Source organism: Vipera berus (assembly GCF_964194415.1).
Source record: "Vipera berus genome assembly, chromosome: 1".
Taxonomy (NCBI): Eukaryota; Metazoa; Chordata; class Lepidosauria; order Squamata; family Viperidae; genus Vipera; species Vipera berus.
The window spans coordinates 279,141,870-279,155,199 of record NC_138202.1 but is presented as its reverse complement, the minus strand read 5'-3'; the positions used below and the strand labels follow the sequence as shown (position 1 = coordinate 279,155,199).

General features: G+C 39.8%; 1 protein-coding gene across 1 annotated transcript in view; it reads right to left on the bottom strand.

Moving 5' to 3' along the window:
• The window catches only part of IGF2R (insulin like growth factor 2 receptor), a 100,632-nt gene that overhangs the window by 47,211 nt on the left and 40,091 nt on the right, over positions 1-13,330 (bottom strand). Inside the window, exons 13-20 of the mRNA XM_081338775.1 lie at positions 11,949-12,095; positions 11,298-11,435; positions 10,938-11,079; positions 9,502-9,679; positions 8,118-8,233; positions 7,489-7,654; positions 3,611-3,793; positions 1,540-1,641 (exon numbers count right to left, since the gene is read on the bottom strand). Of these exons, the coding sequence (XP_081194901.1) occupies positions 1,540-1,641; positions 3,611-3,793; positions 7,489-7,654; positions 8,118-8,233; positions 9,502-9,679; positions 10,938-11,079; positions 11,298-11,435; positions 11,949-12,095 (1,172 nt within the window). The remainder of the gene's footprint in view (positions 1-1,539; positions 1,642-3,610; positions 3,794-7,488; positions 7,655-8,117; positions 8,234-9,501; positions 9,680-10,937; positions 11,080-11,297; positions 11,436-11,948; positions 12,096-13,330) is intronic.

Sequence of the window (13,330 nt, the reverse complement as noted above, 5' to 3'; positions counted from 1 at the left end):
GAGGAACGGAGAGCTGCCGAGGTTTGGGGAGGTTTGGGGAGGCGCCCAAACCTCCCCAAAGGTCGGCAGGAAGAACGGAGACCTGCCGAGGTTTGGGGAGGTTTGGGGAGGCGCCCAAACCTCCCCAAACGTCGGCAGGTCTGCGCGGAGGAACGGAGACCTGCCGAGGTTTGGGGAGGTTTGGGGAGGCGCCCAAACCTCCCCAAACAGGAACGGAGACCTGCCGAGGTTTGGGGACGTTTGGGGAGGCGCCCAAACCTCCCCAAAGGTCGGCAGGTCTGCGCGGAGGAACGGAGACCTGCCGAGGTTTGGGGAGGTTTGGGGAGGCGCCCAAACCTCCCCAAACAGGAACGGAGACCTGCCGAGGTTTGGGGACGTTTGGGGAGGCGCCCAAACCTCCCCAAAGGTCGGCAGGAGGAACGGAGACCTGCCGAGGTTTGGGGAGGTTTGGGGAGGCGCCCAAACCTCCCCAAAGGTCGGCAGGAGGAACGGAGACCTGCCGAGGTTTGGGGAGGTTTGGGGAGGCGCCCAAACCTCCCCAAAGGTCGGCAGGAGGAACGGAGACCTGCCGAGGTTTGGGGAGGCGCCCAAACCTCCCCAAACGTCGGCAGGTCTGCGCGGAGGAACGGAGACCTGCCGAGGTTTGGGGAGGCGCCCAAACCTCCCCAAACGTCGGCAAGTCTCCGTTCCTCCGCGCCCTGCCTGCCTGCTTCTTTCCGCTGCGGAAAGAAGCAGGCAGGCAAGGCGCGGAGTTTGGGGAGGTGCGCGCGCACCTCCCCAAACCTCCCCAAACTTCGGCAGGTCTCGGACGGCGGTGGCTTGGGAGAGGTGCGGGCGATCCCGGAAGCACCAAAGCCTCGGCCGCGCACAAGTCCTCGGTAAGTTTTTTTGTTGACTGGAGTATAAGCCGAAGTGGAATTTTTCAGCCCAAAAAGTGGGCTGAAAAATTCGGCTTATACTCAAGTATATACGGTACTAATATTTACAAAAGTGCCCTCTATCTATAGCAGTGTTAGTCCCAAATCTTGTTTGATGAATCATATACAAGGTTTTAGGGCTATGCTATTTGTGTCTCACATCTTCCTTGGAAGTTTTGAAAAAAACAGACTTTAAGGTTTGCCCCAATAAGTTCTTTAAGAGAATGATCTAGGAAAATCTGATTTAAAAAAAGATATTGTAAGAAGTTGAATAAAAGTGAACTCTAACATCAGTATCCTATTTAGAGCTCCTTGTAAATTTGCTTGCTTCAACTGCTTGCCTCTACTGTCTTAGTCATCTCCCAGAAGCCTTTCTTTGTACTAAAAATTAATAATGAGTTGCTGGGTAAAAATGGAAATCTAGAATTATTTTTTGGAAAGGAGAAGAAGGAATAGGCAGCTGAAACAAGATTTTCACCTATAGCATGCATGCAAGCTTTCTCAGACTGAATTTCAGATCAATAAGCAAAAGATGGATTATGAGGATTCACATTTATATTTATGAATCCTTATAATCCATCTTTACACACAGCATGGAAGTATGAGCCTTTTCTGCTCTTACCTGAGACTCTCCATGTGTAGTGGTGACTGGACAGGCAGCTTCAGTTTCCCACAGAAAAGTTGCAACACAGTCTTTCATCTCTAAAAATCTCGGGCTGCTATTCTGGAAATATAACAGGTCCCAATGTTAAGACTAGGAATATATTAAAATGAACACACATAATTTTTTTGCCAATTTTAGAACAAACCTGTGGGAGGATAACACGTCAATTTTGAAATTGCTTTGAAAGAGAGGAAAGTAAATATGAAAGAGGTCATTGTTTCAATCTGAGCACTACTGAAAAACTAAGCAGAGTTGGACCTGATTAGTACCCAGGCAACTAGAAAATAGCATGGCTACAGACTAAGCAGAATGCACTCAACTGTCCTCTAAAATATAAATCCCATTTATATCCCGCCCTTCTCCGAAGATTCAGGGCGGCTTACAATCTAAAGCGCAAATCAATGTGCTTAGAAATAGCCTTCATTCTATGTATATGCCTGCTTATTAGGGCTTTCGCCCCCCCCCCCAGCGGCATTTTGGACATCAGGGACCAGTTCCGTGGAGAGAGGTTTTTCCGTGGACTAGAGGGGGTGTGGTTTCTCATGGATGTGACTTCACTTGTTTGTGCGGCCTAGTTTCTGGCATGCTGTGGCCTGGTGCTGGTCCATGGACCAGGGCTTGGAGACCCCTGCTCTAAAACACAGAACTTGCTCAACCATCACTTCTACTTAGGAAAGAAATACAAAAACCTAAAATAGTTTACCCTGCACTTATGTCACTTTTAATACTATAATCTGTGATAGAAAAGCTAAATTAATCCTAATTTAATTAATTAAATTAATTAACTGGATGCTCCATCCTATGTCCCTTTGTTCTGATTTTCCAACCTTATTTAGCATACTGTAATAACTAGGTATATGAGTTCCATGTTAAGGTGCTTTGAGTTTTCTATACTTCTGAAAATTCTAGGGCTTCTTTGGTTGCGCTTTATTTCCACTCTTGAAGGATACTTCTGCTAGATGAAGATGAAATGAGTCACAAAAGTTTCAAAGCATATTTTGGACTATTATGATATAATGATTATTCATTCTACTCCAACTGAACAAGTGTAAAATCCATTTACATTTTATCGCTAAATCATCTTTGGTGCTCAGTGGAATTACACTGCCCGAAGTAGACATGTGCAATCTGGGGGTCCTCCTGGACTCACAACTCACAGCTCTTACCAACAAGCAGGTGGCAGTCGTGGCTAGAAGGGCCTTCACACAGCACTGTATAGTGCATCAGTTGTGCTCATTCCTAGATCAAGGGGTTCTCTTCACACTCTCTCATCCCTAGTCACCTCCGAGTTGTAATATTTTAATATGCTCTACAGCAGGCTGCCCTTGAAGAGTACCTGGAAACTTCACCTAGTGCAAAATGCAGCAGCGTGGACAGTTACGTGAGTTCCTCATAGAACACTTGCTCCACCTCTGCTCCAAAAGCTGCACTGGTTGCCAGTTTTTCCCCCCGGTCCAATTCAAGCTTTAAATCCTTACATGGCATGAGACTGGGTCATTTGAGGGCTGTCTCTTCCCTATTACATCTTTCTGTCCCACCGGATTTAGTAGAGGACCCTAGGTGGCAACTTTCTCGGCTCTGGCATCCACACTGTGGAATATTCTCCAAGACGTTAGCTTGGCACCAAGTCTGGAAATCCCAGAAAACTAGCGAACTAGTAAGATGGCTCTATTATTATTGACACTTTTTCATCCATTTTTAGCTGAACTTTTATGGTCTTTAATGTTTTTAATAGTAACAGCTGGTATCTGTGTTTTATTGTTATTTAGATTTATTGTATGCTACCCAGAGTCACTTGTTTTGTGAGATGGGTGGCTATATAAATTTTTAAAATAAATAAATATATAAAATATGACAACAGGAATCAAAGAATTCATCTATAGCGTGTTTTCTACTTTTATATAGTGGTGGTCAAATTCTATAACAGTATGAAGCTACAGTGCAAAAATGATGCCAGCTACCCAGAGTTAGGGGAGATAGACATCATTAAAAATTTAATAAATAAATAAATAACCCATCAGAAACTTACAAGAAGGCCCTTGGCACAAACAAGATGGATGAGGCTTGAGAAAGAGGCTTCTGACTTGTCATCATCTGCCCTTACGCACAGAGAGCCACCGGTATAATTTAAAAGGATTCTACCATGTCCTTCAAAAACGGGACTTTGCAAGGCTATCCCAAGGTTACTATTGGAAATTTTAGAAGAGCCAGCCTGAAATGAGAGGAACGAAATCTTTCTAAAGCAAAGGCATTTATAAGAAAAACAATATTTAAAATAATACAATAAAAATATGCACAATTCTTTCTGTAAAGATTATAAAAATTCTCCAAAGCTTACCCATATACATGTAATCCCCCAGGTAGGAGCACTTATTTAGCGAGTTTTCACAAAAACGAATTAATTTAGAAAAAGAGTATTTACATTAGAAATTTAAAATTGCCCACCAGAGGCCTCTGTAGCCATGCGACCTGATTTCAGTTTCTACTGCAGCGGCGGCCATTTTTATCTCTATGACTTGCCTGGGCCATTTCGGGGTACGAGAAGCAGGAAGGGTTGGGTTGGGGTTTTTTTGTCCCTGGTCACATGGCCAAACAAGAGTCAAGCCAGCACCGGTTTTTGCTTTTGCTGCAATCTGCTACTGCCTGGGCTCGAGTGCTACAATTACTTCTGTATTTTTTTTTTTAAAAAAAAAATTTTTTGTTATTCTATAGTTTGCAAGCACTTTGGCAACTGTTCTGCTTTTTAAATACTGCAAGTTGCAAACTATTGAGCTTTTATTTTGGAAATTAACATATATTACTGTAGGGTTTTTTTAATTTTATTTTTTATAGTCTAATGCTGGATTAAAACACATAATAAAATGAATTATGAAAGATTATTAAAAAGATCAAAAATGTTTATGTTTCTGGCGAATCCCCAATGCTGCTGCACAGAATCTAGCCACCAACGCAGTGATCACTGCCTGCTCGTCCTTAAGCAGCCACTGGAGATAAATACTTTTTGAACAACAAAGGATACCTATCAATTATGGGGAGGATGTGTTTTTTTCGAATACCTCTATAGAAGGAACATCGAAGGTGTATGTGTCCAATGGTCTCCAACTCTCCTGAGCCACAGGAGCAGAGACTTTCTGCCAATGGTGTCTTTTTATATTTGCCATACAGGACGGCCGATGGAAATGCATGGCACTGTGCAAGCGAGAATGCTTTCTGGTGGTTTACTGACTCTAACTGACTAAGATAGCTGGCAGGTGTAACCACATATCTAACAAGAGTCTGGAGCCAGAAAAAGCGGAGCCATACCTAAGTCTGCTTTCCTCTCAATGTCCTCTATCCTTTAACACAAGGTTTGTTTTGCTTAGTCATAGTCCAATTTGAGAACTGAGGCTGGCGAGAAGCCTAGTTTGGCAAAGTTGGACTCGACTGCCTTGATCCATGAAGAGGAGAATTTATCTTGAAGAATTAATGGAGCAAGGCCTTGCAGAAAGCAATTAAGCCTTAGCCAGATGTTTAAGGAAGCTATACAGATTCTTGCTTAGATTTTTATCAATCCTGTCTCCAGGCGCAGAAGTGCGTTTGGGACACAGCGTGGCATCTAGAGAATTGTTCTGATAAATTTGGATTGAACTCTTTCCAGTGGTGTAAAACACAAAGCTGAGCATCCGAGCAAGGTTCCGTAGAGAAGCTGTGCTAGTGACTTGGCCAGAAAGAGCTTAATGTCCTCCCTTTGTGTGGAAAAATTTAAGAATGGCATTCACTGATCGTTGGCCAGAGGCAGCCACGAATTCTCCATGGGCTTTTTGTGACCCAGTGGCATGGATGACCACCCCTAGGTACTTAGGTTACCTGCTCTATTTTGTGGCTATTTAAATACCATGAGTACCATTTCGGCCTTTTTGCAAAAAGCCATAACCTTTGTTTTCTCATAATTTATGTCCAGTTTATTATATCTGCAATACTGGACAAGGGCTTGCAAGGCTCTTTTAAGGCCAACTGGAGTCCTGGAGAGAATCACAGTGTCATCTGCATAGAGCACCAGAGCAATGCTTCGGTCACTTATTTTTGCGGGGTGGTAGTTTGGATTATTTAACCATTTTATCATATCATTTATGTAAAAATTGAAGAGCAAGAGGGCCAAAATGCACCCATTTAACCCCCTTTTGAGTTTCAACTGACCTCTAGAGAGAACCTTGCATATTACACCTCACCTTGAGGGATGTTTTGGTATGTAAGGGACATAACAGATGGAGGAATCTGTGATCAACTGAGGCAGCTTCCAGCTTCTCCTGTAGCTTAGTCCTTGTAACCTTGTCAAAAGCTGCCTTAAGATTTATAAAGGTAGCGTATAATGATACAGGTCTATCTGACGCATATTTTTCAATCAAATGATGAAGAACTAAGCACTGATCTATGGTGCCTCTCCCCTCTCTAAACACGGCTTGTTCTTTGGCAATCAGGTTCTCAAGATCCAGCCACTCCTTTAATTTATCTTGAAGGTGTATGTATGGCATAGAGTTTGCTGATTACATTTAGCAGACTTATTGGTCTGTATTTGGCAGGGTGATCTTTCCCTTTCCCTTTTTATAAATTGGGACCACAATTGCCAAGCCCCAATCCTCTGGGACATGGCCGGTGGAATCAATATAGGTGAATAGCGCTGCCAGGACGGGTATCCACCATTCCATATTATTCTTTAGTAATTCGGCCGAAATGAAGTCAGCTCCTGGAAGCTTCCCGATCCTGAGTTGGCCAATGAGGGATTTAATTTCAGACTCTGAAACTGGAGGCCACTCAGGTAAATCCTTCATTATAGACCTTGTACTCTCGCTGGAGGGGTTATAGGAGATATATCACAGTCTAATGGGGTATAGATTCTTTCTGAGTGGCAAGCTATTAGACGCCAAAATAAGGAGGAGTTCTTTTGCTTTGCTGCCACGATGAGCTGTTCCCAGGAAGACCTTGTGTTTTGTCTCTTCTTGAATGCAATCAATTGCTTGAATTGTTTTTTGAGTGTAACGGTTTAAGAATTGCTTTATTGCCATATCCAGTCTCGCTTTTGTACTCCTTGTATACCAAGTTAAGGGCTTTCTTGGCTTCTACGCAATCCTTATCAAACCATGGCTTGGAGGCGGTACAGGACCTCTTAACTGAGAAATTTCGGTCATGTGCTAATAATGGTTGTAGCTCATAAACTAAACTGTAGGTTTTAAATTTAAATTGCCTCCAGAAGTTGTGGGTGCCCCATCACCAGAAGCTTTTAAGAAGAGACTGGATAGGCATTTATCAGAAATACTCTCTTATTAGAGCCGTGGGTTAGACTAGGTGACCTCAAGATCCCTTCCATCTCTGTTACTATTGTAAGCCGAGAGTTCTGCAAATTAATCCCCGCAGCTCCCTCTGGATGCCTGGCTGGAGACTCTTAAGCTAATTAGTGGCAAGTTGGTTTTTTTAAAAGCAACGCCCCACCCCACCCCACCCGCCCACCCCCACAGCTAGATGAAGACGCTTGAGCTAGCTAGCAGCAGTTGGTGTTTTTTTTTAAAAAAAGTAAATGCAATGGCTCTAAGCCCTGCTTGGAGGCAATTTAGTTCCTGAGCAGGAAACAGCTGATCGGCGGCTGGCAGGAAGCCCTCTCAGTTCAGTTAACATGGCAGTTATCTGAGGAAATAGTTAGATCTTCGTTCATTAAGAACCCATTTGATTTAATTAATGAATCTGATTTTAAAAATTTGTAAAATTGAGTCTGATTCATTTGATGAGGTTTTTTTTTTACTTATGAGCCTAATGGCCAGGCTCCATTAGGTTCGTACCTTGGGGACTACCTTTATTGTATAAATACCCAGGAATACAAAGGAGAACTCCAAAGTTAGTTTTGATCTTGTCTCTCTATGGAATGGATATACTTACACTCTCACCCTTTTTAAACGTCATTTCACAAATGGATGCTCTTCTGTCACATCCTGGGATGGGGTTCAAAGGTCGGCAGACATTAATGTAGTACTTTCTGTGAACATTCTCTCCCGAGTTGTCCATTGCAAACCAGTTTTCTTTTACATTGCCAAATAACGATAAACTAAAAATAGACCAGAAATTATTAAGCCTTTAAATATGTCAGTTTTTAAAAATAAAAAACAAACATTATAGTTGGCAAAAATGTATTCAGAAATAAGACAGAAATAATTGTATTCATGTATTTCCCTGAGATAAGCATAGAAGTACACTAAAAATTATACAGTTTATTTAAAACACAGTATTGAGAAAATAAGATTTAATACAACTTATCCACCTCAGAAACATCCATACTGATGGATGAACAATTAAAACTATACATGGACAGCCTTTAGGAGTTGTAAGGTAATAAGCTATTTTTCCATAACAAACTTATTCTCTGATAGTTAAGCATAATGACAGCACTGCTGATCAATGCAAAAGTAGTATTAAGATTAAAATATAAAGTTTTTTGGCTTGGAAAAAATGGCTGAGAGTTCTTCCGCATATTTAGAATTTACATGCAGAACTTCTGTTTTCTTGTTTACCTTGACAGATCGTATTGTTCCATGGTTTTAGGATCTGTTACAACACATTCAGTAGGTATTTCTGGACAAGCATACTGAGTATACAACTTGAAGTTGTATGTGAAACTGTCTTCCTCCTAAGTTACCAGAAAGCAAAAAAAAAAAGGATTGGAAATATAGCATATCAATATTATGACAATTCAAAACGAGACATTTCAGGTTACAGACACAGATTTTTTGCTTTTATAGATTCAGGCTTTTCCACCAGAACGTTCAATAGAATCTATATTTATACTTGCAATTAGAAGCAACAGGCCCTAAACAAGAACTTTCAGTATGTGTGTGTTTAACTACAGATTCCTCAATGCAGTGCCTAGGACAACAATGAAGTCATCTCCTTTTACTGCTCACTGAGTTCCTCCTCTCAGATAACTGAAACTATTAAAGGGATGACTCACACCCTGGACGGTATCTCTTTACCCTCCTACCATCGGGTAGGAGATATAGGAGTATAGCCAGCCATACCAACAGGCTGAAGAATAGCTTTTATTCTGTTAGGCTTTTGAACGGGAAATAATTTTATAAACTTTTATGCATGATTGACTTGCGAGGCCGGTGCGTTGTGCAATTAGCTCACATGGTATAATAAGATGGTTTGTGTCACTGTGAGTTGGGGGTGGGGGCACGAAGGGAGGCTCAGCCAATCTCAATGTATACATGGTTGTACTTTGACAATAAAGGTTCATTCATTCAAGTTTTAAAAAGTAAAAAAAATTCTATTGAAGATTTATGACTGTAAAGTTAAAACACAAAACTTTCATGGTACACAGTAAAGTGCCAGATTCCAACATTGTCTCTACTTCTAAAAGTTTCTCAGAGCCCCCAATAAGCCATATAGGCTCCTTTGAAAAATAAAAAAAAATGGAAGAGTACTTTGCCTAGAAATATAATAACCTGCCCAGATTTTTTTTAAAAAAAACAGGTAAGTTGGAATAGGATGAAATATTCTGTATCAGGAGTGGTTACAGAAGTTGGTAGTTAAGCATTCTGGTAAATTGGCATTGTGTAACTGGAGATGCCCATGTGTCAATTTTATGAATGGGTTGGCAAGGGGACCCAGAACAGACTACTTTAAAGCTAAAATGTGTACTTCACCCCAAAGGATAAAAATTATATGAAAATATCTAAAATTAACATCAGAGCCAATGCCTTGATGATTTCTAGGCAATCTACAAAGATCAACCACCAAGACATATAAGGCTTATGGAATTAAAATTCCCCCTCTATAGCACTCAAAAACTAAATTTGGTGAATTAATTACCATTTTGTTAGCCTTTCAAAGGCTTGAATTAAACATGCAGTGCAAGGACAGAATTAAAGGAAATTGTTCTTAGTCAGCTCCTACCTGATACTCTGGTACACTCATGTTCGCATTACGATCACACAGGAATGTTATATGGGTAGACCGTGTTGTATGCTGCGCATTGTTGTAGGGTGTGCCATTTTGATAGTTTAGCTGAATAATTCCATCATAATAGGACAGCTGAGAACTGGGCATCCCAAGATTCCAGGAATCTTGGCCACTAGAATTATACATTAATGTAATTCATGTAAGTTTGCTTTAAATGTTCCAGTATAATGTCATCTTCCCAAAAACTAAGCTTTGTTACAAAAGCAAATGCAACTGTCACATATATATTTCTTGATTTATTTCAATCTTATGAATCAACTTTCTGTACTGTGGTTTGTCCCACTGTGCTATGTTACTAATCCAAGATACACTCATGACTGTTTGGGTTATATTTTCCAATCACAATCAACAATAATCCATATTTTATATAGAAGGCAAATTGTTAAGGCCACATGCTAGCAAAAATTTATAGCCACCCAATAAAATTAGGAGCTCAGGTCAAGTATTGATCAGAAGTTCATGCCAATTCACGTAATGGAACAGCTCCTCAGGATTGATCACTTGTGATTGGAACAACTGTCCTAGAGCTTGTGTACGTCTACAATCTTGTCCCTGACATCCTTGGACAACTCTTTGATCCTGGTCATGGCGGAGAGTTTGGAATCTGATTGCTTGCTTCTGTGGACAGGTGTCTTTTATACAGGTAACAAGCTGAGATTAGGAGCGCTCCTTTTAAGAGAGTGCTCCTAATCTCAGTTTGTTACCTGCATAAAAGACATCTGGGAGCCAGAAATCTTGCTGATTGATAGGGGATCAAATACTTATTTCACTCATTAAAATGCAAATCAATTTATAACTTTTTTGAAATGCATTTTTCTGGATATATTTTTTTTGTTATTCTGTCTCTCGCTGTTAAAATAAACCTACCATTAAAATTATAGACTGATCATTTCTTTGTCAGTAGCCGTACAAAATCAGCAGGGGATCAAATACTTTTTTCCCTCGGTGTATAAACTAAAACCTCAATGTCATGTAAGCAACCCAACAAAACACAAAATGATATCCCAAAATGTAATTAATCTTTTTCACCACCTCATAATCACTCAGCTAAAGCAACCAACTCATTTTGAAGATACAACATACTTTTATTTGCATGTCATCAGTAATCCTGGGCCAAATCTTCCCGAATTTGGCCTTGGGGTTAGAGAAAAAGGGCCCTGATGAAAAGACTCAATTCACTAGAGTTGTGACGGCCAAATTTATGCAGAGCAAGTAAAGCAACAGCCCTATTCACAACGACATTTTGGTTATTTCATTCTTTGAGCCCTGCCCTAGATAATTTCCTAATCTACAGTAAGGACAAAAAGTATGTAAAGGCCATCAAATGTCCCATAAAATGGAGATTCAGGAGGCATGCACATAATACTTACTTTTTCTTTACTTGACATGCTGCAGACTCTGACCCACAAAGCTTATTTGACAAAGAGCCACAAATACTAATATAGAAAGTATAGTCACTTGTGATTATGGAGAAAGATTCCTTCATTAGTGGCGATAGGTCGAAGGAAACTCCTAAGTAGGAATTTAAAAAAGCCTTCTTTAATAAAAAGTTGTTAATGTGTATAAGACAGTCTTCACAAGAAGAAAAATATGTAATAATCATTTCTAAGTATGTATAATCTTAGACTTAATCTTGGCACGAAGATAACAACAGTGCTAGCTGACACAAAATGTTAAGTGCAAAAAAGGAAATCTGAATTCCCCATCACAGGTTCTGTTTAGCTACATACCAGCTTGAAGATCTGAAACTTTGCAGTGGTCTCCTTTTGTTTTAGACAGGACGCAGGCAGCAGCAGTATGCCATTCAAATTCAAACAAGCACCCATCATATCCATAATTAATCAAAAGGGGAGCGCTTTCCAGATCACCTATCAACAGAACAATACTGATCTGAATAGTCACTCATCTTCAAGAACACAGTAACAGAACTTCCCAGATTATCTGATCAGATATGTGGATCAGTTATTTAATCAGTTTATATTTCTTCAGTCAGAGAGTATTTTCCACGTCCAATAAAATATAAACAGTAACAAATTCCTATTTGACTTTCTTTCTTTCTTTCCACACATTTGTTTTCTCTACCTAGTTTTAGTACTTGTGTAGAAAACCGATCATGTTTTAAGTCTGTATTTATACAGAAATATTGAAGATTCAAAAATTCAAAACTTTTAAGCACCACTATATATGCTATATCCAAGCTTTGTAGAGGAAGACCTGAATGCTGTAATATTCTGCACACAAAAATAATTTTAAAAAAATACTTTGTAGTGGTAAAGACTCAAAAATCAAAGCTTATAAAAAAAAATACAATTACTACAGAGTATACTATTTTATATAAAGGTCAGATATTTAAGATTTAATAATGAAATCACATCACTCACCTGGTTTACAAATAAGGATTATATTTGTTTCAATTTTTTTATTGAGCGCACATTCGTCTCCCCCTGAATAATGAAGCTCAATATTTTCTCCAACCTTTCTGGGAGAAGACATGAAAGTCCCAAGATTTCTTGTATTATTGTTTTTATCTAAAAAGCAATGCAATATGAAAACTATGAATCCCTGCTTTCACAGAAAAGGCCTTCATTCCCAAACTGGAGGGTTAGTGCAAGTTGACTGCAGGATTGTATACAAAATAAAATATTCAATATAGCTGTCAGATGGAATAGATTATAAAGTGAAGGGATTCAAACATTATTTAAAAAGTCTGTTATAATAAACAACTAAAGATTGTTCTGTTTATGCTGTGGATTCACCAAAAGACCAAGGGCATTATAAGGTGTATATACCCATGTAAATCAAAAGCTAAATCATAATTAAATTGCCGCAATTTTTGGCTTCCATCTGGCATACGGTAAAGGTAAAGGTTCCCCCGCACATGTGTGCTAATCGTTTCCAACTCTAGGGGCCGGTGCTCATCTCCGTTTCAAAGCCGGAGAGCCAGTGCTTGTCCGAGGACGTCTCTGTGGTCATGTGGCCAGCATGACTAGACGCCAAAGGCGCACAGAATGCTTCCCACCATAGTGGTCCCTATTTTTCTACTTGCATTTTTACGTGCTTTCAAACTGCTAGGTTGGCAGAAGCTGGGACAAGTAACAGTTACGCGGCACTCGGGATTCGACCCGCCAAACTGCCGACCTTCTGATCAACAAGCTCAGCGTCCTAACCCACTGAGCCACCGCATCCCTTCACTGGCATACATATTCCTATGCAAAATGAAACTCAAGAATGGAACCAGGAAATATGCCTTTTCTTCTATTGCTGCCCCAATCCTAGGGAATAGCTACCCTTTATGAATGACCCCTTTCTAGTGACATTTAGAAAATAAATTAAAACTATACACTTATGAGTGCTACTCTTACTTGGTTTATTTATTTTATTATTTATTTTATTGCAATTATGTATTTAATAGTTTGTTTATGTAAATTGTATGCTTCCCAGAGCTATGTGACTGGGGCAGCACAGAAATAATGTAAAAAATAAGTACAACTATTGAAAATACAAGTGGACAAAAAAAAAGAAGAAGAAGAGGGAAGATGATTATTATTAAGATTCATGGCATAGCCTCCTCCAACAGATGCTCTTCAGGGAACATTACATATAAAGCGTAGCAAGAACAAATGTCTTATAATTCACTTTCACAGTCCTATACTTCTAAATTTTCTGTCCTTATTTTCTCAACTCTTAGGAGATGGATAGCTACCATTTTTATAACCAGCCTTAGAATTTAAGGATTTATCCAATCTTCTAGAATGTTAAGAAG